General features: G+C 41.6%; 1 protein-coding gene across 3 annotated transcripts in view; it reads left to right on the top strand.

Annotated features, from left to right (window-relative positions):
* Window positions 1–22383, top strand: part of Unc5d (unc-5 netrin receptor D) — a 103455-nt gene that overhangs the window by 13725 nt on the left and 67347 nt on the right. For all 3 annotated transcript variants that reach the window (XM_059244573.1, XM_059244572.1, XM_059244571.1), the window contains one exon: window positions 9351–9383. In XM_059244573.1, the coding sequence (XP_059100556.1) occupies window positions 9351–9383 (33 nt within the window). The remainder of the gene's footprint in view (window positions 1–9350; window positions 9384–22383) is intronic.

Raw genomic sequence — 22383 nt, 5'->3', positions numbered from 1 at the left:
CACATGTAATATGGAAATGAGTAAAATACCATTGTAATTTCAAGATTCAGGACCTTCATGTTATTTTCAGAAGTTTATCTAATCCTATCACACAAAGTTAACCATTTGAGAGGCCATTACGTGGAATATGGGACAACTTTTAACTAAGAAATAAATTTCTCTATCTCAATGAAAGAGGACACCAGACTCACTTGGCACCTAATTGTGTAATTTAATTTTCTTCCCACCCCCTAAACATTCATAATTAGAAAGCTACCATGTTCCAAGAACACATAAAATGTGGAAAATGTGTGGACCTGGCCTTTTTACTGCTTTGATGTAACTGAAATGCAAGTCAGTCCACAATGTTTACAGAACACTTGTTCTATTCAGTTCCTGTTCTTGGTGATGAACTGGGGGAAGGGCAGCTTGGTCTCTAACAGGAACCAAATATGTGGCCAACAGGAGGGCTGGAATAGCTTCAAAAACAAGACGGACTGGTCTTGATGGAACAGGCCCTGTAATCCCACAGCTAGGGAAACTGAGGGAGAAAGGGTGGCTCAGAAAAATCACAAAAGGGGAAGGGAGCGAGGGAAGAAGGGAGGATGTCTGGAACATGGATCTTCAGATTGTACTTTCTCTTAAAGAAGTTCTCTGTGAGCCAGGCTCCACCGCGCACACAGAGCTAGCACCAGTTATCTTCTGAGTAGTTGATAAGTCATTATAGCCTCTCACCGCCATCCACTCCGTTCCAGACTTGCCCTGTCCAACAACCAATGGATAACCTTTAAAAAAGTAGGCAACCACCATAAGGCTGCATTTAGGCTGGAGAGTCCCACATAGGAGTTCTTTTATCCAACTTTACTGAGATGAAGTCGACAATTAAAAGTTGTTTATGTTTACATTATACAGCCTGTTTGCTACATGAATACTTGTGAAATGACATCACTAATTACGTAGCATATTTAACACCTCTCATAAAGACCCGCCCTCTGAGCAAATTTCAAGTGCACAGGATATTATTTACTATAATCACAAAGCTGGAAATTTCTTTCAGAACTTCCTGATCTGCAATGAAACTTTACATTTATCAGATATCCACTCTAGCCTTTGCCTCACCTCTATGGCTGGCAGCAACATTTTACTCTCCGGTTGAGTTTGGCACTTTTAGATTCCACATGGAAATGAGGCCATGCAGTATTTGTCTTCCTGTGTCTGGCTTATTTCACTTAGCATGTTGTCCCACAAGTCTTTATATGTCACTGTGAATGACGGGAACTCTTCTGCAAAGTCTGAACAATATTATATCTGATATACTACATGTATGTATACATATATCACATTCCACCAGCTGTCCACTACGTTTTCTGTATCCATTTAATAGTTGGCATTTAAATTGTTTCTCTCTTTGTTATTGTAAACATCTCTGAAATAAACATGTGAATACAGTTAATTGACTTTTCAATGTGCTAATTTTGCTAGGATGTTGAAAAGTACTTAAAAATCTGGATAGCACATCTGTCTTAAGTGATCATTTGCTCTGGACATCTTGTTCCATTTTGGTGATTTGGTTGATTGGTCTTTTGTGGTGCTGATGATAGAATGCAAGGCGTTTTACATGCTAGCCCAGTCCTCCCCCACTGAGATCTATATCAGCCTGTTTGTGCTTTTGAATGTGTGTAGACATTTGTTGCAGAAAAATGTAAGTGTGTCACGACAAAGCATCCCTGGGCCAGACAGGAGAATTCAGCATGCATCTTCCCTGAGAACAGAGGTGGAAACCTGCGTTTTGCCACTTTGAAACCAGTTTTGAACAGAGAGATTTTTAGAAACTCTGGAAAGGCTTTGTAGCAGCCCCAGAACATGAGTACCATCACAGAAACAAACCCAGGCACAGATTCACTGGGAATGGGAGAGCATTGTGGAAGCTAGTATGTTTCCACATGAATGAGGTCATGGACCACCTGGCTTTCTGTTCCTGGCTTTGCTCTGTGAACACAGTGATCTTCAAGTCCATCTATTGCTTCAAGTGACAACATTTCACCCTTTTAATGGCCAAATAGAATTTGATTGTGTGTGTATACCACAAAATAGTTACCACAAGCTGTAGGGGTCTACATATACCATGGTATAGCTAGAGAGGGAGAAAAGAGCCAGATATTAAAGTGGTGATTGCCAGCAAACGAAATGTGCTGTTTCAAAATAGCTAAAAGAGAATATTTTGAGTTTTCTCACATCAGAGAAACGATACATCTAGTAATGGACATCCTGAATACCCTGCAAAAAGCAAGAACATATTAAAACCACATTATACCACATAACTAAGTACAGTTAATTGTTAGTAAAAATAAAACTTAGGTTGACATGAAATCTAGAAATTTGAATGATTTAGCTCAAAATGAAACATAGAAATGTCACCTAAGCCGGGCAGTGGTGGCACAGGCCTTTAATCCCAGCACTTGGGAGGCAGAGGCAGGTGGATCTCTGTGAGTTCGAGGCCAGCCTGGGCTACAGAGTGAGTTCCAGGAAAGGCACAAAGCTATACAGAGAAACTCTGTCTCAAAAAAAAAAAAAAAAAGGAAGAAAAGTCACCTGTAAGAATAGTCATTAAAGATACTTATGTGTCTTAAATACAGTATTTGGAAAAAAGGGGAGAGGAGGAAACTGTACCTCCTAAATAGTCACTAATCATGAGCTGTAGCAGAGGGCAATGCTGGAGCCATTGTCATCAGATGTGACATGCATGAGCTGTCTGTGGTGGTGCCTCTGACACCACCTAATTAGCATCATGGGATCTGGAATAAATCTTAGGTGGAAGATGTCAACAGAACTGTTTTTCACTTACTGATGTGTGCGCAAGTGGCCAACCAGGTAGGTTTTTTTTTGTTTTGTTTTGTTTTGTTTTGTTTTTTGCCACTTGTCCCCAGAATTCCAATAATCAACCAGATTTCTCTGGGAAGTCAGTGATTGTCTAGGTGGCATCAGCTGGAAGGTCCTAGGTAGTTTTTGTGCTCATGCACAGGTGGTATTTCAAAGGGACGGTAGGTCTCATGACGTGACATGGGCTAGGAAACTGGCTGGAGTTGGAAAGAGAGAGGGAGGCTTTGACCCGACTTGTGATAGAGTATGTGGCCTTCCCTGGGTCCCCTCTGACTTACCAAGAAAGCATAAGGAGGGACGCATGCATGCATTCATGTATGCACTCATGCATGTGCACATACACATACATACATACACATACAGGATAAATAAGAAAAGTTCTGCCTTCTACTCTTCTATTCTGCATTTTGCTCATTGGACAGGCTTAGCATGCACACAAATATTGGTAGCTGTATTTCTGTGTGTTTGAACACCCAGGAGGCCAGAATCCCAACCTGTCAAGTCTGCTTGACACTCAGACACCCTGGGGTGGTCAATGTAAATCAGGCCTCCCATTTGTCTAATTATTTCTCTTCAGTGCTAACACAGGCTAAACAGGCCATCAGGAAGGCCCTGGGACTTCCTGTAGCCTTGGGTGGTATTCAGAGGGCATAAAACTGGCTGATAATTATTGCCAGCTATGGGGAAAGAGGTAATGAATGAATAAATGAAACACACTAATAATCAATAACCTACACCTCTTTTCCTTCCTATCTTCAAATAATAAAGTGACTTTTAATCAGCCTTTCTCAGTGATTTATTCTGTTTTGCATTTGTGTGTCTGTGGTATGCACTATATGTGGATATATTTGTATTATAATGTATATTTGTGTGTGTGTGTGTGTGTGTGTGTGTGTGTGTGTGTGTCCAATATTAAATGAAGTATCATCCTGGATCACTGTCCACTTTAATTTATTGAGGCAGAGTCTCTCACTTGAACCTGAAGTTCATCCATTTGGCTAATCTATCTATTCCGCTGGCTCTAGGGATCCCCGCCTACATTCTGGGATTGAGCTGGGCCACCATGCCCACCCAGCGTACATGTGGTGATGGGAATGCACAGTGAGATTTTCACGCTTGCTTGGGGTGATTCCCCCACTGACTCAGCTCTTTCTGTATTATTCTTGCTGTCAATCTACAGTTGCAATGGCACATAGACTGCATAGACTCATCACCTTCTAGCATGGCACATTCTAGGGACCTGGAAATAACAGGGATCACAGAAGTTTAAAATGTATAAAATCAAAACATATAAAATGATTAGTTTCTTTTTTTTAACTTACTCTGTGTTTTATTGACTATAAGGTAAAACAAACTGCCCAGAGAGGCGAGTGATGTGTGCTAATGAAGTTATCACCAGAGATGGCATGGTCTGCATCTCTGAGGCAGGAGGCTTTTCTGGAAGATTGGAGTGTGAAGGGGTGTCCCAGAGAGAAGCAATGCCATGAACCAAAGCTTAAAATGGGGCTGGGAGTTAATAGATTTATCCCACAGTTACATGAGTTTCCTTGAGGATCTCTAGGAACGAATTCATACTTGTTGGGGTGGGACCATGAAAGCAGAACAGTTGGCTGTGGTCTGAGCAGCAGAGGATCAGGGTTAAATATTGTTTGCTGAGGCTAGAAGCTGTTGTAACAAATAAGGAAACAGCCAGAGCATGGGCAAAAAAGACTGATTATTCTACATTTGTGTCAACCGAGCAATGTGAGTTTGAAAAATGGGTAAAGAAAATGATAATAAAAGAGTTGGTGTGCATATTTTAGAGACAGAAAAGGTTTCAAAGAATGAAATCTACAGAGAAGGAAATGAAAGTGGTCTTTGAAAATAAAAAGAAAGGAAAGAAGGTCAAATGTTGACTATGGTGACATGCTTGGATTGCAGTCTGGGGAAAGAGCTACTGTCCTGCATATTGTCTACCTTAGTGGCCCTATGAGTCTCAGAAGCCATGCAGACACTGGGACAAACGTATTTATTCAGTGTTTGAAACTGAGGGGCACAGGTGTCATAGAATCACGGGCCACGGCATCTGAAGAATTGTGAGGTCAGAGATGGAGTCTTATCTGTCCAAGTGTGCTGCCTCCTCAGGCCTGCTCTCTCAACTCCCCAGCATGTGAGTTACATGAGGCTAGCCACATTTGGTTTCCAGTAGGGGCTACCTGCCAGTGGGTGGCTTTATAAATAGCTTTCCAGAACAATGGATTCCATGGAAATGCTTTGGGAACTTAGATGAAAGAAAAGAAACAAAGACTAAAGTAAGGTAGAAGAGAATGAATTATTACCAAAGGTAAAAAGTAAAGTGCTTCCTCTCTCCCTCCCCTCTACCCTTCCATCTCTTATCCCTCCCTCCCTCCCCCTTCCCATCTCCCATTACTCCCTCCCTCCCTCCCCTCTACCCTTCCATCTCTTATCCCTCCCTCCCTCTCCTCCTTCTTTCATCTCCTATCACTCCCTCCCCTCCCCTTCCCATCTCCCACCCTTTCCTCCCTCCATCCCTCCCTCCCCTACACCCTTCTTATTTCCCATCCCTTCCTCCCTCCCTGCCTCCCCTCCACCTTTCCATCTCCCATCCCTCCCCCCTTTCTCTCATGCAGATATACACCTTTACACACTCATATACTGGTGTGCTGGGGTGGGAGTCACAAAGCCTTATTTACATTACAGCAAATAATAATAATGACAAAGGCAGAAAGCAGAACAATGAGCTATGAATTTCCTACATGAAAAATGGTAACTGGCAATTTCCTATATTTTCATGCTACCACATATGTAAGCACACATATGTATATTTAATATCATATACATAAAAATCAGAGAATATCCTAAACATGGATATCTGGCTTAACATGAACAGGGTTTCTTCTGTTTGGTGAATTTTTTTTCTCCCTTTGTGCCTGTCTAGGCTGCCTAGTACGGAAACAGCAAAGATGATTTTCTAAGACAAAACATGTTAAGACACTGTTAAAAATTCCTTTGATGCATTCACTTGTAAATAAGGCAGAGCTACCATTACTGACCATCTATTTCCTTCCACCTTTCTGCCCTCCCAGGGCTTAAGGCAGACCTTGAGAAGTGGCTTTGATTTCCCAAAACCACTGTGTAGCTGCTACTGCCTCCAAATTGCACTATTTCAATGCTTGTCAAATAGAAAAGCGACTTTCCTAGGCCCGTCTCCCTGCTGCCACCTCACAGCCCCTTAGGGAAGCAGAGACTAACTGGAGTTGACCACACACAGCCCCTGATTTCTTGCCAGGAAGTAGTAGTAATCACAAAAAACACAAACCCCAATTAATCAGGACCTCTTGGAGTGGGGCCCAGGCATGGGTGTTTATTTTAAAAGCTCCCCAGGTGATTCTAATGCGCAGCCAACATTAAGAACCATGGCCCTAATGGATTAATTTACTAGGGGGCCATTTGAATGCGGCCTTTGGAGAGGGGAAATTAAAGTGGAGAGGATTTGGTTGACCAAGGCCAAGTTGTTTCGTGGCCTTGAGCTTTGTGAGAGGATGATTATGCAAACAGAATAAAACAACAGTGTGGAGTGGGCCAAGGCTTCAGAGTTGGAGAGGTCGCTGGATGGCCTTCTCCAGCGCCTGCAGAGGGCCTATGTCAAATTCAATGTCTTACTGGGGAGAATCTTGTGCTATGCCAGCTTCCTCTCAAGAGATTCTTATTTCACAAAATACAGCAGAACCCAATTTTGATGCTAATGCCAGGGGACTAATGTCTTTGGGCTCCAGAGCTTTCCAGCCTTTTCTACCGGATGGCCATTGAGACAGAAGACACACTGGCCAGTAGAACAGTGGCCCTTTGGGGCGTTTTACACTGCGTCAGGAAATCATTATGAATGGCTTCTGTTCCTGTGTCATTGGCTGCCCTTCTGAAGGCTAACGCTGGTGGATGGAGACAAAGGGTCCCTAGAGGATTTCTGGATCCCATTCTTCTGCACACAAAGAAACTATGCTGTGACTTAGTTTGGCCTCACTGTGCAGAGACACTAGTTTAACTGCCATTCAAGTACCATACCCCCAAATCAGTGCAGTTCCTGATCTGGCATTGTGACCTGCCTCCCAGCAGGATCACAAATAAACATCATGTTAATGGGCTCATAACCATCATCATAGGTTGAAATTACTTTCTCGACCAACATTTATTGCAGTTAAGTCAAACCTATGTCTATCCTGTGCTTCATGGCCGTGTATGTATCCTGCTTAATCCTGAATACCCAACTTTGAGGGTGTTGCCATGCCTGGTTCTCTCTAAGAACACTGAAGTCACACAGACAAGGTATACAACCCCTAAAATCAAGTCCAGTTCAGACCCCAAGTCTGCGTGTTATTTGCACAGTGCCACATTACAAATTCCTGGACATCAGAGCTGGGTCAGAGGGAAATGCAGAATCCTCTGTCTTGTGTGCAGGGTTCTCTGTCTCCAGACCTTAACCCTTGGCTTCTCAGTCACATTCACTCATATTTCAGAGCTATTTGCACTAGAATTCCACCACCCCCTTTTTCTCACAGCTTGGCTACCGATGAGTTTTTCTGAGACTCCATCTTGCATCTCACCTGTTTTTAATGGCATTTCGTTTTGTTCCCTGGCTCCATCCCCATTTCGATGGTTCAGAAGAGAAAATATGGTTGAGCTTAGCCAGAGTTCTAAACAGATGTCCCCCCAACTCCTCTTGCGGCTGTGGCAATGCATCACTTTTAGACATCTTAGCCCTAGCCTGCCAGCCAAGCGGTGCCTGTGCAGGATGCTTTCAGATGCCTCGCAGTAAGCAAAAAAACGGAAGCTCTACTCAACCCGCCAAAGTGGTTGCCTTCTAATTCTTGAGAGTGGTAGCATCTGGATGTCTCAGCTGCCACCTGCTCTCAGAGAAATGTGTCTAGTCTGTGTGGTGAGGGGCATGCCAGGGTTCTTAGAAACCTGAAGGAAAATCCTACACGAGCATGTCAATATAAATAATATATCGTCTTGCCAGAAATTGTTCATTTTGAAGACAGTACCCACTGCTTTCTCATTCTCCTGTACTATTCAGTGATCCATATAGAGGAGTATGATTTGCATCCACCTTGTCAAATCTACTTCTGTCACAGGTCAGGCAGCTAAGCCCACAAAGGCCATATTCAAAGCACACTGCATTTATGTACTATAAGAGCTTTCTGTCAGGATCAATATGAAATTCAGAAGTGGGTTTAGTTGGCGGAAATTCCTAGGCAAACTGACCACAGCAGCCTGTCTGCCTAGGAGGGATTACTATGCAGTCAGTCAAATAATATTTATGACGTTCTAAAATGTGTAGCATGCTGGTTTTGTTTCTGTTAAAACCATAATCCACAATAAAAGCCTCACTCTCTATGGCCATCTTCGGGCTCACAGAGAACAAGTCTACAGATGGTAGCCTCTCACGCCCCCAGCACTGTGAGTCGGTGAATAATCACCAATGACCTTGACCTGTGTAGTCTGACAGTGTCCCTTGGAAGCCTAGAAAAGGACTATGAGAAGGACAGACCCCCCTATGAATGCAGGATGAATGCAGGAGGCTCTGAAAAATGTTGAATCCTGGCGTCTTGATCTGGCGTCTGGAAAGTGCTCATGTCTGCCTTCTGTGGTGTGATGATGTTTAGCCCGAGTTGGAACCAAGAACAGGAGCAAAGAGGGGAATCCTGGGCAAAACAAAGTAAGCCACAGGCACCAAAGTCAGTGTAAGATTCAGAATTAGATGCTGGTGGGACACGGGACCAGACAGTGCTTGGTGGACAGAGAGCCTTGGGGAGAACTGTCACAAACACCTCAGCTGACTCTGACCTCTGAGGTCCAGATGAATGTCTTTTCCTTTCACTGCCACATCCCACCAGCTTGCTGCAAAATCAGTGACACCTTCTTCACTGAGAGAGACAACACGCATTTAAACCTTTGAGGCAGGGAGCAAATAAAAACCCAAATCCAAAATACTCACAACACCATATCCATAGCCCCAGGGAATGGCTCAACAGGCAGTTTGGAAGTTGACATCCAGACCATGATTATTGCAAACCAATGCAGCCTCCCTTTAAATATTTATTCCCTGGTTCAGTTTTCTGTCTTCCTGTACAGTGAAATGGCATCTCTTACCTGAGCAGTCTGCTCACTGGGCATTAAAAGGAGCAGGCAGCAGGCTCCTTGCACTTATCCTGCAGATAAGAATCGAGCAGAAGCAACAGAGAAAAATACGCTAGCCAAACTGGAGAGAAAATATATTCTTAAATAAAATAATCATCATATGGAAAAAATTCAAAAAGAGGCAAATAAAAAATTAGAATGCAAAAGAAAAAGGTGGGCCCCACAATCCGTATTGCCTGCAAATCGGAGAAAATGTATCATTTATAGAGGTCCATACAAAGTAATACAGGGAATATATCTGCTCCATGTAAATTTATTAAATGCAACTTTCTCTTTCTCTTTCTTTCTTTTAGATAAAAAACCTCTTCATGAAATAAAACCCCAAAGTAAGTTATTTTTCCTCTTGTGAATATAATTTATTCTCATATTTGCTGCCTTACTGTTGTATTTGTTCAGGAGCTGAGCAGAACTGAAGTCCTCTGACAGATCCAGGGCTTTCGGGGCCTCTCCTCACTGAGTTTGGAGTCGCATATCAGAGGTTTAAATCAAAAAGAAATATGCACACCCTTCCCCTCCCTCAAAGCAAAAGTAAATCTCTCTTCTTGATTCTTTCTGCCTATAAGTCCATTTCTCTGCAAATGTCATCTAGGATTCTTATTTCTGGAGAGATTTATAGCATTAAAATTAATAAATATTTGTCAGTACATGCATGAAAGCAGACTTGTGGGCAAACGTCTGGCTCCTAGCCCTTCCAGGAAGAGGCGGGGAAGGAAGGGTTGTTTCTGGAGAATATAAAGCACAGAGTCTCACCTGCTGTGGCATCCATGGTAACTAAGTAGATTAGGAGCCCGCACTCCACAGTGAAATAAGTCCAAGCTGACTGTTGGTATTGGCTTCAGTTCCCTAGCTACAGGCTTGCTTCCTGAGGATGTCTTTGCATTATTTCTGTTTTGCATCCAAGGGATTTAGAGAATAGAGCATGGCTTAAATGGTTGGAAGCTTGGCATTTGACCCCGTGGCTCTCAGCTTTGACTGCAATTATGATAACCTGGAAGCCTTTTAAAATTGGGGAGTTGGAGGGCAGGGATTAGAACTCAGAAATTCTCACTTTTCAGAGCTCCCCAAGTGATTCCATTAGGCACTCAGGTTGTGAACCGTAGTCTTAGAATTTTGTGAGTGGGAGACCAAACAGATTGAATTGTTGGAGTATGATGGGGCTTAATAAGCATTTCCTACTTACGAGAAAACAAGTGAGTTAGAATCTATGATGGGGAATATGCCTAGGATCTATATGTTATTGTGTTTAAAGTAATTGCACGGATTTAGAGATAGCTAAAGTATAATAAGGAATCTTGAGCTATGAGGAAAGAAGCATACAGCTGACATCATTAGCAGAAGTAGACAGCTGTCCAGCTGCTTTGGAATGTAAAGCTTGGGAAACCTGTCTGTGTCCAGTTTCTCCCATTTAATACAAGATGAATGACTTCTGATCATTTAAATCTACAACAGCAGAATTCAAAGCTCTTAGGAGCATTAATAGCTTTTATTAGCTAACTTCTTTGAAAAGAATCAAGATCTTAGAGAACAGACAGAAATAGGTACCCAGGGGTGGGCATCAGAAGACATGACAGGAAAATCCAGGCATTTTGTTCCTGTTCCTCTCTATTGCTATGGGCAGCCTGTAGTTTATAGAGGCCACTAACTTACAGTCTGAGAATTCTGCGAAACAAAAACTTCCTCTGTGTCTTTTTCTGCTGCTACTAGCTACATGTAAAGGAACCATTGGCACCCAAGTGACGTACCTCTGATTTTCATACACACTCGCTTTTGGAGACTGAGTTGGGAGGAACTCAGCATTGTATGTGTGTGTGTATGTGTATGTTGGCATGAGCACATGTTGAGGGAAGGAAACTGTCTTTTAATATGCAGCTCATGCTTGTGTCCTGACTTTCAGGGAGGTATCTGGGATGGATGGACTCTCTGCTTGCTCATAGTCTCATGTGCATGCCAGCCACCCCCCATTTGGGTGTAGAATATAACAAGATCATGGGTGTCCATGTGGTAACCAACATGAGGATTATTTGTAAAGCATGTGTGTGTTTTAAAAAGTTAATTTCATGCTTAGTTTGTGAGTCTTGTGCCTTTCTGATTTGGTTACATCTGTACTTTCAGCCTTAAACCCCACAGAAGCGACTCCTAGTCTGTAGGGACCCATGAATTCATTTTTGCTTGGAGTTCTCGCTCCTAAGCACCATGTTTAATTGCTGGATACTGCAACAGAATCGCTTAAACTGGTTTAATTTGTGATTTCCCTAAAAATAAAACCGTACCAGAATCAATGTGATTGCAAAAAGCTCCCAGAGGAATCCAGTCAGGGTTCTGTGAGCTGCATGGTTAGACGTGCATTACACAGATTCAGGATTAGTCATTCGGTGAAAGTGGGCCTGGGTTTAAGACTGCATGAATCATCACTGATGCGAAATCAAAGTCAATTATGAAGATAATTGAGAAACAACCTGTTCTTATATATAGCGGTTCATCATCTTCCACAAGTCCTGGTAGGTAGACTACATCGCTCCGAGTGAGTTTTCTATACAGTTCTCCAGAACAGACAGGCAAAGGAGCTAGCTAGCGTTGAGGTGCAGGAAGGTACAAAGAGAAGTGAAGTCTTAAGATATGTGTTAGCAAATCATAATGACAAACTGGGGGAAATATGCGCAGTGCACAGCTCATGAAAGCACTTATTGTAAATGAGATAATTTAATCAATTACGTTTCCTAATGTACTAAACCGAATGTTTCATTTTCTGCTTCTGCACATCTTAAATTATCTTCAGGTGCTTTATGAGATTTAATCATAGTTAATAGAAACTTCATTACCATCAAATGTGCTTTCAATAAATGTTGTGTAACAATGTCAGGAGGTGCAGTAAAATATAGTAGGTTCTGAATGGCAAGCATGAACCCCCAGAGTCAAACTGAAAAATGGCTGCGTTCTGACAGTGAGACTCTTTGGAGCCTTGGAGAACCAGGTAACCTGAATGACTGTAAACTCTTGAGGGGTTGCTGGATCAGTGATTTCACCAAAGAAGCACACTGACAGGATGTAGCATTACCCTAGAAAATGGTTCTGTGCTCTAATCCCTCTCCAACACCCTTCTACACAGTTGTTCTGTCTTTATAGGAATGAGTACTTACAGGGCTGGAGAGATGGCTCAGGGGTTAAGAACACTGACTACTCTTCCAAAGGACCCAGATCCTAGCATCACATGATGGCTCACAACCACTTATAACTCCCATTCCCTCCCAGGCATCCAAGGACATCTTGTAGCCTCTTCAGGCACTGTATATATATGGTGCACAGACATATATGCAAGAAAACACTCACACATGTAAAATAAAAATGAATGGATATTAAGAAAGACAGAGAGGGAAAGTGTGTGTGTGTGTGTATGTGAGAGAGAGAGACAGAGAGAGAGAGAGAGACAGAGAGACAGAGAGACAGAGAGACAGAGAGACAGAGTGAGAGACAGAAATGCTCTCCATGAGTGAAATTAATAGTTCCAGCTTCCTTAGAGATATCTTCAGTTAAATATCTCCAAGGAACCTAGTTCCAACTTCAAAATTCAATTTATCCTTCTCTGCCCCTGCCTCTAGTCCATCCCTCCTGTTGACCACCATGTTAGTGGTCTGTGTCAGAAACTTAGGCTCTGTTATCCTCACCTTTTGTTTCCTTCTCTGTATCCAACAAATCATCCCTGTCTGCCTCTTCTGTGCTGAAACAAATCTCTGGTTCACTGGCTCCTCGCCATTTCTCCTCAATCATTTCCATCCATTCACTCAACAGTTACTTATGAGTCCTCACTAGGTGCTAAGATACGTCCTGCTGAGTGGAAAAATCTGCCCTAAGCACAACATATTATAGGCCTCATAAAGTTCACAGTTTGGGTGAAGAGAGATAGAATAAATATGAATGGCAGAAAATGCACCAAGTACTTGGAAATGATGTGACATGATATGAAGAGAAATAAAGTAGAGTAAGGACCTTGGGCAGGCTTTGAGGGAAGGTTGCTTTTGAATAAAGTACTCAGAAAAAGACTAATAAAGTTGCATTTCAGAAAACACTGAAATATCAAGGTAGCACAGGATGGGGGACTCTGGGGTTGAGTGCTCAAGTCAGTGACTAATAGAAGGTGAAGGCTCTGTGGTGAAAACTTGCTTACAGGCTTTGGGGGAGACATACCAAGGCAAGGTTATACATAGCAAAGTTATAAGCAGAGTAGTATTATTAGTTAAGACCACAGAAGTGAGGTGAGAGGGGAAACTCCATTTGCATTGTAGGTCACCATAAAGACGTGACCTTGACTCCAAAGGAAATGGAAAGCCACAGAGGGTTTTATCCAGAGAGATATGGACTAAAATTTTCAAAGATACACTATAAGTACAATGTCAAGTATAATCCCATAGGGAACCAGAGCAGAAGAAAGGAATCTACTACAATGATCCATTACAACAATAATCTGTTATTATGGCTAAACTGTTAGAACAATCTAGGTTCAAGATGATTATGGCTTAGGCTGGAAGGACAATAGCAACATTAAAAAAAAGTCATATTTTGGACCCAAGGATTTGATATAGATTGATATGAAAAAAATGTTTTGGGTGATTCCAAATTTGGAGTACATAGGAAGGATGGAGTTGTCATTACTAATACTAGGAAAACTTGATGGATAATTTTGAAAGGAGAGCCCAGAATTCAGTTTGAGAGTCCTATTATGTGCCAAATGGAGACTGGAATAGGACTCTGAATACACGAGCATATAGAGCAGAGAAATGTCCTGGCTGGTGATGCATATTTGGGATTTGTCAGTGCCAAGATGATATTTAAAGCCAGCAAGTAAGTTGAGGTCAATGCATTAAGAATATGAATAAAGAAGAGCTGAGGATCAGGCCTGGAAGGACAGCAGTACTTAGATGTAAAGAAGGTCAGAGTCACTGCAGAGAAGAAAAAACATTACCACAGCAGTAAGAGAAGATCCCAAGGAAAGGAGAATGATCCCAGGGTCCTGGGCAGCATGTGTACACTGATGACAGGAAAGTAGAAGCAAAACTGTCTGAGAGACAAAGGAAACAAGCAGGAAGGAGGGAGAGAGAAGTGGAGTGTGAGGGAGATATGTTCAAAATGTACTGTATTACCTGCATGAAAATGGCCTTACAAAACCCCAAATAATGAAAATTAAAAGCTGGGGTTGTGAGCGACAAAGTCAAGCTGTCTTCCTAGCAGAGATTTGCAGTCATCTTCCCATACCTAAGGTTTCCTTCAGTCAGCTTGGCTGAGCTTTTTGGAACTTGGGTTCTCAGCAGATCTCCTGCCTGGTGAAGCCTCTTCAGAAACTCACTAGCGTCCCCTGAAGCACAGCTGCTTCTTTTGACCAGTTTAACAATCTGCTGTTTGGCTTCCTGACTCACATCATGGCCCTACCCTTCACCAAAGCAAAGCACTGAGTACCCATTGGCATTTGGGCTTATGGGTGCCTCATTTTTCTATCATTTTTACCTAAGACCTTTTCCTCCACCTAACTCTTCATTGATCTCCCCTTAATTTTCAGCCTAAGCATCACTTCTGCAAGACCTGTAATCCCCCTGCCACAATATCTGCATTAGTTACTCCTATCATCCATAATCTAACTATTCTCCTCTTTCTACTGTATTTTCATTACCTTAATGCTGTCCCACATCCCATAATATATCTGGTACTTAAAATATAGTGTATGTTCCCTCCTGGGTATTATTGTGGTCTGTCTCCAACTCACGTAAGGTTTTCTTTTTAAATTTAGATATATTTTTTACTTTAAAATACATTTTCATTTGTTCATCAAAACTTTCATATATCTATATGGTATATTTTGATTATATCTATCCCAGTTAATTCTACCCATATGCTCATGATTATGGGGCAAACAACTGGAGCATGGGCAACCCAGCAGTAGCCATGTCTTCAAAGGAGAACGGCTATCACTCCCTCAGCTACCATCAAATGCCAGTAGCTCTTCCATTGAGTGTGGGGCCCCAGGGTCCCCTCCCAGGTCCATGTTGGAATTTTGACTGGTTTGATCCTAGGCAGGTCTTGTGTAGGTAACCACAGCTGCTGTGAGTTGATGTATGCAAAATCCAAGTCATATCCAGAAGTCAGCATTTCGCAGCTCTCCTCCCTATCTGCCAGCTCTTAATGTTTTTCTCTAGCCTTTCTTCTGCCATGTTCCTGAGCCTTGGATAGGGGGAGGTTGATGTATATTGTTCATCAACCGCTTGGCCCTTTGAATTGTTATGAGTCTTTTTAATTAATGGAAACCCACTAATTGTAGTTGAGAGCAACACAAATCTAATGGCTGCAAGCATAATTGTTTAGAAAGAAGTTTAACAACATGATCATTTAGCAAAACAACAATAATAAGTTCCCTCGTAGAACCTAGGGTTTCCCCAGTCATGAGCTTTTGACCGGGTTTATAGTAACAGGCCCAGAATCCCTCCTGTGATATGAACCTATTATCCAATTGGAAAGCAGTTGGTTACCTTCATAACCACCATTCCCCTGTTGCACCACTGGGCCTAAGTGCTGGGTAAGACCATCGTTGTCTTTTTCCTCACAGCAGCCTACATAGAACCCTCTAGAATTATGTAAATGAGCCATCAGGGAGAGAGTTTCTTAGTCAGTTGTGGCTAATTTCTTTGTATCCTGCATCCAAAGTAAATGGTGTCTTCAGCAATAACTATCTAGTTATAATGGGAAACAAAGAGCAATAACAATAGTTTATGTTATTTTGGGTGCCTGTGGGATCTTCCTGACCAGTAACAAATAGGGAGGTATCCTGTTGCTGGCACTGAGATTTTCATTCAAAAACCCATGTCTTCTAGGAGCAGCACACTCAAGCAGGGGACTTTTATGCAAACGCACCACACACGCATAGTATTTAATTATCTTGCACATTCGTGGATTTACGTAAGGCTTCTTCAAATATCTTTAGTTTTGGCCAATCCACTCATATTTTTAAAAAAAATTTGAGACCTAGTCTCACTCTTTAGCCCAAGCTATCCTAGAGCTCAGGAAGCCTGCCTTGGCTTTCTGGTTGCTAAAATTACAAATGAGTGCCATTATGCCTAGCCAGTATAGAGTCTTATTCATCATTTTCCATGTTGCATTTACACCATTACCAAATTCAAAAATATTTATTGAGTTATTGTTCTGAGTCTTCCTGTTAATTCTTTACTTTTTTAAAGCTAAAAGTACAAAATCAAGAGTTTTGCTTCTAGGTAATCAAATTTATTCATTCATATAGTAGGCATTTATAATATACTATTAGTCGTGGCTCAATGAAATATGAAGGAAAATCAGAAATGTATTCTCCTTACATTGTAATACAAGATGAAAGATGAGTGATTAGAGCAAATGAAATGAAGAAATTTGAAGAATCACCTACTGTGCAGTATGATACAACCCACACATTTGCATCCTGAAATAATTTCCAGCAAATAATGGCCTGGATGTATGACTAAGGCCCGGGAACTAGAATGCTCTTCTTTTAACTCAAGAACTTTACATCCCATGTGTCTGTCCACTGTACATTGGCTTGCAGAGGAGTCTAATGATTACCAGCTAGGCAACTACTCAGAAGATGTAAGCTCAGTACTTGCCCATATGGGCTCAATACATGGCCATTCTGCCTTGGGCTATAGACATGAATTGCATTTTCAACTGTCAGAATTGTCTTTGGCTCATTCCTTTAAATCTTCAGCAGATTTCTAGGCCTTTCTAAGCTAGTATGAGGCTAGTAGCTACTATTCTTCCAGCTACACTCTAAAACATTTCTACCTTATTTTGCCCATCATTTTTCTTCATCCCGTGCTGATTATTTTCAATTACATAAGTACAGTACTTTCCACAAATTGTATGATTTTCTTTGTCCTTCACAATCATTCTTCCTCTAAATCAATTCAGCACAGATGTATGTGTGCAACATTTGTAATTTTCTTAGCATTTCCGACTTCCTTTACTATCTGATTTCTAGTGCATCATAAGTGTGTGCTTTTCTTGCTACCATTTTCAATGATTTCAGTGGCTCTGTCCTTAATGGAAATAATGGGATTTATTCATTAAATGCCTCAGAACCAAGCAAAGACACAAAGAACAGGTGGTAGACCAGTGTGCTCTTTAGTAGCAGGGTAGCACCAGTGTACTCACTAAAACTGTGAATTCGCAATCACTCTTCACTTGATCTTAGCCAAAGGGCCGAGAAGGGATCACAATAACTCTTTCCCCAGTGCACTGAAATTTATAGAGTTGATGTCTTCAATGGTCAGAAGAAGAAAGTAACCAAGATGAAGAAATTTGCTCAAAGACTAGAGTTCAAATCCCACTCTTTAGCTCTTTTACCTTGTGTCTCTTCCATTAGTAAAAGTGTAGTATTTTTATAGTTCCAAGATAGAATTACTAGTTAAAATACAGGACTCTTTACTTAAATTTGAATTTCAGATAAACATGTAATAAATAATTTTTAGTGTAGCTAAATTGGAGGTAGATATATGGAAAATACGGTAATATTGCTAATTATTGAACTGAAAATTTAGATTTACTTCTATATTTTTTTGAGGCAGAGTCTCAAAGTTGTAGTCCTGGTTGGCCTAGAACTCACTATGTAGAGCAGGCTGTCCTTGAACTCCTAGAGATACATCTGCTTCAGCCTCCTGGGTGCTAGGATTAAAGACATGCACCAGGACTCCCAGCTAGTTCTGTATTTTTACTCATTACATCTAGCATCCATACTAAAAGGAGAACTGGCACATGCCTAAACATTCCATAAGTTAGGTGGCTTCCATTTCCAGTCTCAGAAGACCAGGTAGGATTGAAGCATGCAGTATAAAATAAAATCTTTTTTTAAGAGTGACAAGTACGAGGAGAAACTCTAGAAATCTGTGAGCGCATGGTGCGTGTGGATGAGAAGTGGGTGAAAGGAGTGGCAGTCCAGACTGGGACAGAACACTGCCGAGCCTCCACCTGGGAATAGACTCAGTACACAGAAAGCCAGCGATCGGGAGGTCTGTGAGTGGCAATGTCAGAATAGTGCTTTTCAATTTCCATGTGATCAAAGACCAGGACATGGATGGGGAGTACCAGGCAGATGAGGGTGTGCAGTGTGAGCATGAGAAGAGATGCCTGTCATTGAAAATAAGTAATAACAGACAGTATGGAGTCCCTGAGACATGTGTGAGGAAGTGAATGAAGGAGAAGAGAGTGAGCCAAAACAAAATGGCCACTGGTGGTGTCGTTACCAGAAGAAGAGAATTCGTGGGGAGAAAATGTCCAAAGAAGTGAGAATGACAAGTCCTTAACTCAGATGACGAATGTGAGAGGTCAGTCCACAGTGAAGGTAATTGTGTCCAGCAAACGAGAGGAAGACATGGGTATGGGTCTTCAGAGAAGATTGACAGATGTTTGCCTGAGACTGGACAGGACCAGGGAGTCATTGGCGCTGCCTGTATAGGAGTCATTGTCCAATTAGAGAGACTGAAAAGGGAAAAGGGACCAATAATGGAACTTTATAGCCGGTGCTTACCACTCAGAGAATACAGGCTCTTCACTAAACAACAAGTGAGGAGCAGGGAAGAAAAGCAGGGGAGTCAAGTTGAAGGGGTGGCACATTCTGTAAGGGGCCTTAGATAGCTTTGTCTCACTGCAGAGAGCCTCACTGCTGACGAAGTGACAGGTGAGTTTCAAAGTGGAACAGGGCTTTGGATGGGGACAGACATGAAAGGGTAGGAGAAATGACATGATAAGGCAGAGGGACGTGATTTCAAAAGTTATCACCCAGCCTGCCTATCAAGTAGGCAATGTGATAAAGGAAGGCATGTCAATTCTGATAAGGAGCTATGGGTTTGATACCTTACATTTTGAAAAACTAGAAAATATGCACAAGGATAGATCATATGGAGCCTTTAGGGTAAAGAATATGAAAGAAAAGTGAATAATGGGCATCTGACATCTGTACTCCTTTCCCTGAAAGGACTCAAGAGGTACTATGTAGTGGTTAGTTAAAGAGAAGTAACTGGAGGGAAAACATTTTCCTTGCATAGTGTAACTTTTTATACTCCTAAATCTTTTTCTAGTTTTTCACATGTGTTGCTTCAATTAAAAAAATAAATAAATAAGTGACTAGAAATAATTGGTCAGTGACATTGTGACAAGTGTATTAGCAGATACTTAATGTTTTAAAATGCTAGAAGTCTTTCAAATAAAGAGCTGAGATCTCAGGAGAAGGAAGAGCAGAAGGTGTGTCTCTGATAAGCTGGTCAGAATGAGTTGAGGGAGGGATTTCCAAAGAGGTAATTAGAGGAACTAGACTACCCCATCGGCAGGGGACAAGATGCCACTGTCAGGGAAGACCTGGGAGACACAGGGCTAAAAGAATAAACATGAGGCCATGTCCCTGTAGAGGCAGGAAGGGACTAAGTCAGAGCAGGCCTGACATAGGTAACTAGGAAGGGGGAAAGAAAATGTATACCCGAACAGAGATGTTTTGAGGTATACAAGAGTTCATGTAGGGTGGCCTCTGTGTTGTCAACAAGAAGGGATGTAGATGAGAAATAGGGGTCTGGGAGAAAGGGAAAGACTAGAATGACAGTTGTGATGAGGATGCTCTTTGGCTACGAGACTTGAGTGGCATGATGCTTGAGCTGCAAGGAACCTCCCGGGGAGTTTGCACAGCATCCAATTGCTGATGATACCCAACAGAGCTGCGACTTCCTCTAATCTAGCAGGGCAAGATAACCTGGGTACCAGTCTAGAAGAGAAGAGATGTGAGGAAGGAACACAGGAATCAGGATTAGCAGTTAGGGACTGGCTTTATGATCAGGCTGGACTTTGCTATTTTCTAATTATGAAGCCACAGGTAAGGCACTAGTCCCCTAAGCCCATGTCACCGTGTGTAAAGTAGGGAATAAAATCTCGACCTCAGATTTTTGTTCAAAGATTAGACTGAAATTGTATCTGCAGCCTGTAGACATCTGAGCAAAGGGTTAGTGCTGGTTCGGAGTAGTTCCTTCTATCCAGAGGCAGTCAAACAGTGTGATTAGATCAGAAGTGAGCAGGTGGAGAACATGACCAAAAGCATGACCCTGGTGACAGACCACATGGGATTTATTCTCAGCTCTGATGCTCACTGATTGTGAGGCTTGGAGCAAGCACATCACCATCTTCTTGCCTTTATTTATGCAACTAAGTGAGGACATTTGCATCATGTCCTCGGGGTTAATATGAAGTATAAAATGCTAGAACGACACCTGGTATACGGTAAGCACCGTTTGAGACTTAGCTATAATGTCATTAGTTATAACAAAAACCAGCAGCTACAATAACATGCATGAGGTTTTTCAAAGGTGGGAAACTTGAAAAGTGGAGACCTGGATTGGCAGCTAAGAAGTCGAGAGTTGCCGAGGATTGCAAGCAGAAGGGACATAGATTACCATGGTTGACCACGGCTCACCAATTTTAAAGCTCTTTTGACAAGTTAAAGGAAATTGTTATTGCTTCTTGGTAACAGCAAGGATAGATAAACAACCCTACCAGTAACTTGTGAAATAGTCTAGTAGGTCTGTGTGCCACCAGCACTGACCACACTGAAGTTGCTTCCTGGGCTGACCGTTGGTTGGCTTTCTGTAGTTGGCTCTTGTGGCTTCCGTTTCTTTTGCATCTCCCCGGCTTCCCTTTCTGAATATTTTCTTAATGTAAATTCCTTAGCAGTTCACTGCCTCTTGCATTAGCAATTGAAGTTTGTTTACCTGATTTTCTACAATGGCAGTAGTGGTTACTCCAGGATACCCACTAGGAGATAAAGCAGGATAGTGTGGTTAGAAAGGTACTCACCATGCTCTCATATCAGGCCATTGTAGCTTGAGTCCTAAGGATACGTTCTAGTCTGCTATATGTTAAATGTGATGTGTGTTCAATTTGTAACATGTGAATTGAGTTGATGTTCTATAGCAAGAAAAATTAATTTGTCTTTCACATTAGCATCTGGGAAACATGGGACAGATGAAGTAAACAGCCATGGCTTGAGTCATCAGGGCATTGGTTACTACCGATGACTAGAGAGTGCTGTCACTCATGAAGCTACCAAATTTGTTACTAAGGAGGGGCTTTGAAAGGTCTGTTATTCCTCAGCCAACTCTGATAAATAAATAAAAAAAGAAACTAAAATGAAATAGTTGCAGACTGTTATAAAGTCCTGCTGGTTTTTTAGAGACTTTCTGAAAGGAGATTTCACAATCTACCTAAGAAATATAGATTTTTAAAAAATAATCCTCTGTGTAGGAAAGATCATTTTAATATCCAACCAGACACCTGATTGCTTTAACAAAAGGCCGTTTCTACTCCTGTTAGAGATGGCAAAAAGCCTTCATTTACTAGCTTCCTCCTAAATAGATAGTCATTGAGTGCCTACTATGGGCCTAGTCTCTTCTTGGAACAATCTCTTATGGATTCCATTGCAAAGAAGTAAATACTAACCTTGCCTTCCCAAGGCCCTATTTCCCACTCCCTATTTCTCTTTGGACCTTTTTCTGTGGGTGCTTCATTGCATTCATACACCCCTCCATGCTTCCTTCACAACTTGGAAATAACAGGTTTCTCAATCGGGTGTTTTGGGGTTTTTTTTTTTTTTTTTTTTTTGCTTTGTCTATAGATGTAGATTATTAACTATTATTATTAACTATTTTTTTTCTCTCAGATGTGCTGGGGCCTTCCATGCTCTGCCTAAAGCTTTTGAGGCTTTTAGTAAAAGGAAGGTAGGGATAAAGAGAACAGGAAAGACAACAGTAACACAATGGTGTGCAAAGTTTGCTTTTGAAATAGAAAGGCCCAGCATCCTGTGCTCACAAAAACAGAGTAGCCCTGCTCAACCAATGCTTTCTTTCATTCAAAATCCCTTTGAGCCAATAAATCAGCAACTCTGTGTCTGTGAGAAGACCGATAGTTATAAACACATATGTACAAATGGAAATGCAAAAGAAATTCTTTCCCCTTCTTTCTTTCTTTTTTCCTTCTTTCTTTCTTTCTTTCTTTATTTATATTTTTTTTTTGTTACATGTGTGTCGTTGCATTCATTTGTGCTTGTGAGTGCAGGTACACACAGAGGTCAGAGAAGAGTATTAGATGCCCCGGAGCTGGAGTTACAGGCAGTTGTGAGCTGCCTTATATGGATGCTGAGAACCAAACTCTCAGGTTGTTTGCAAGAATGTTCTTAAGCATTAAGCCATCTCTCTGCTCCCTTTACTCATGTGAAATACTTTTAATGTAATAGTTTATTCTTGCAACTTAAGTCAGATGATTCTGAAA

This window comes from Peromyscus eremicus, chromosome 17 (assembly GCF_949786415.1).
Source record: "Peromyscus eremicus chromosome 17, PerEre_H2_v1, whole genome shotgun sequence".
Lineage (NCBI taxonomy): Eukaryota > Metazoa > Chordata > Mammalia > Rodentia > Cricetidae > Peromyscus > Peromyscus eremicus.
The sequence above is the reverse complement of the archived record's forward strand: the minus strand, read 5'-3'. Positions and strand labels throughout refer to the sequence as shown.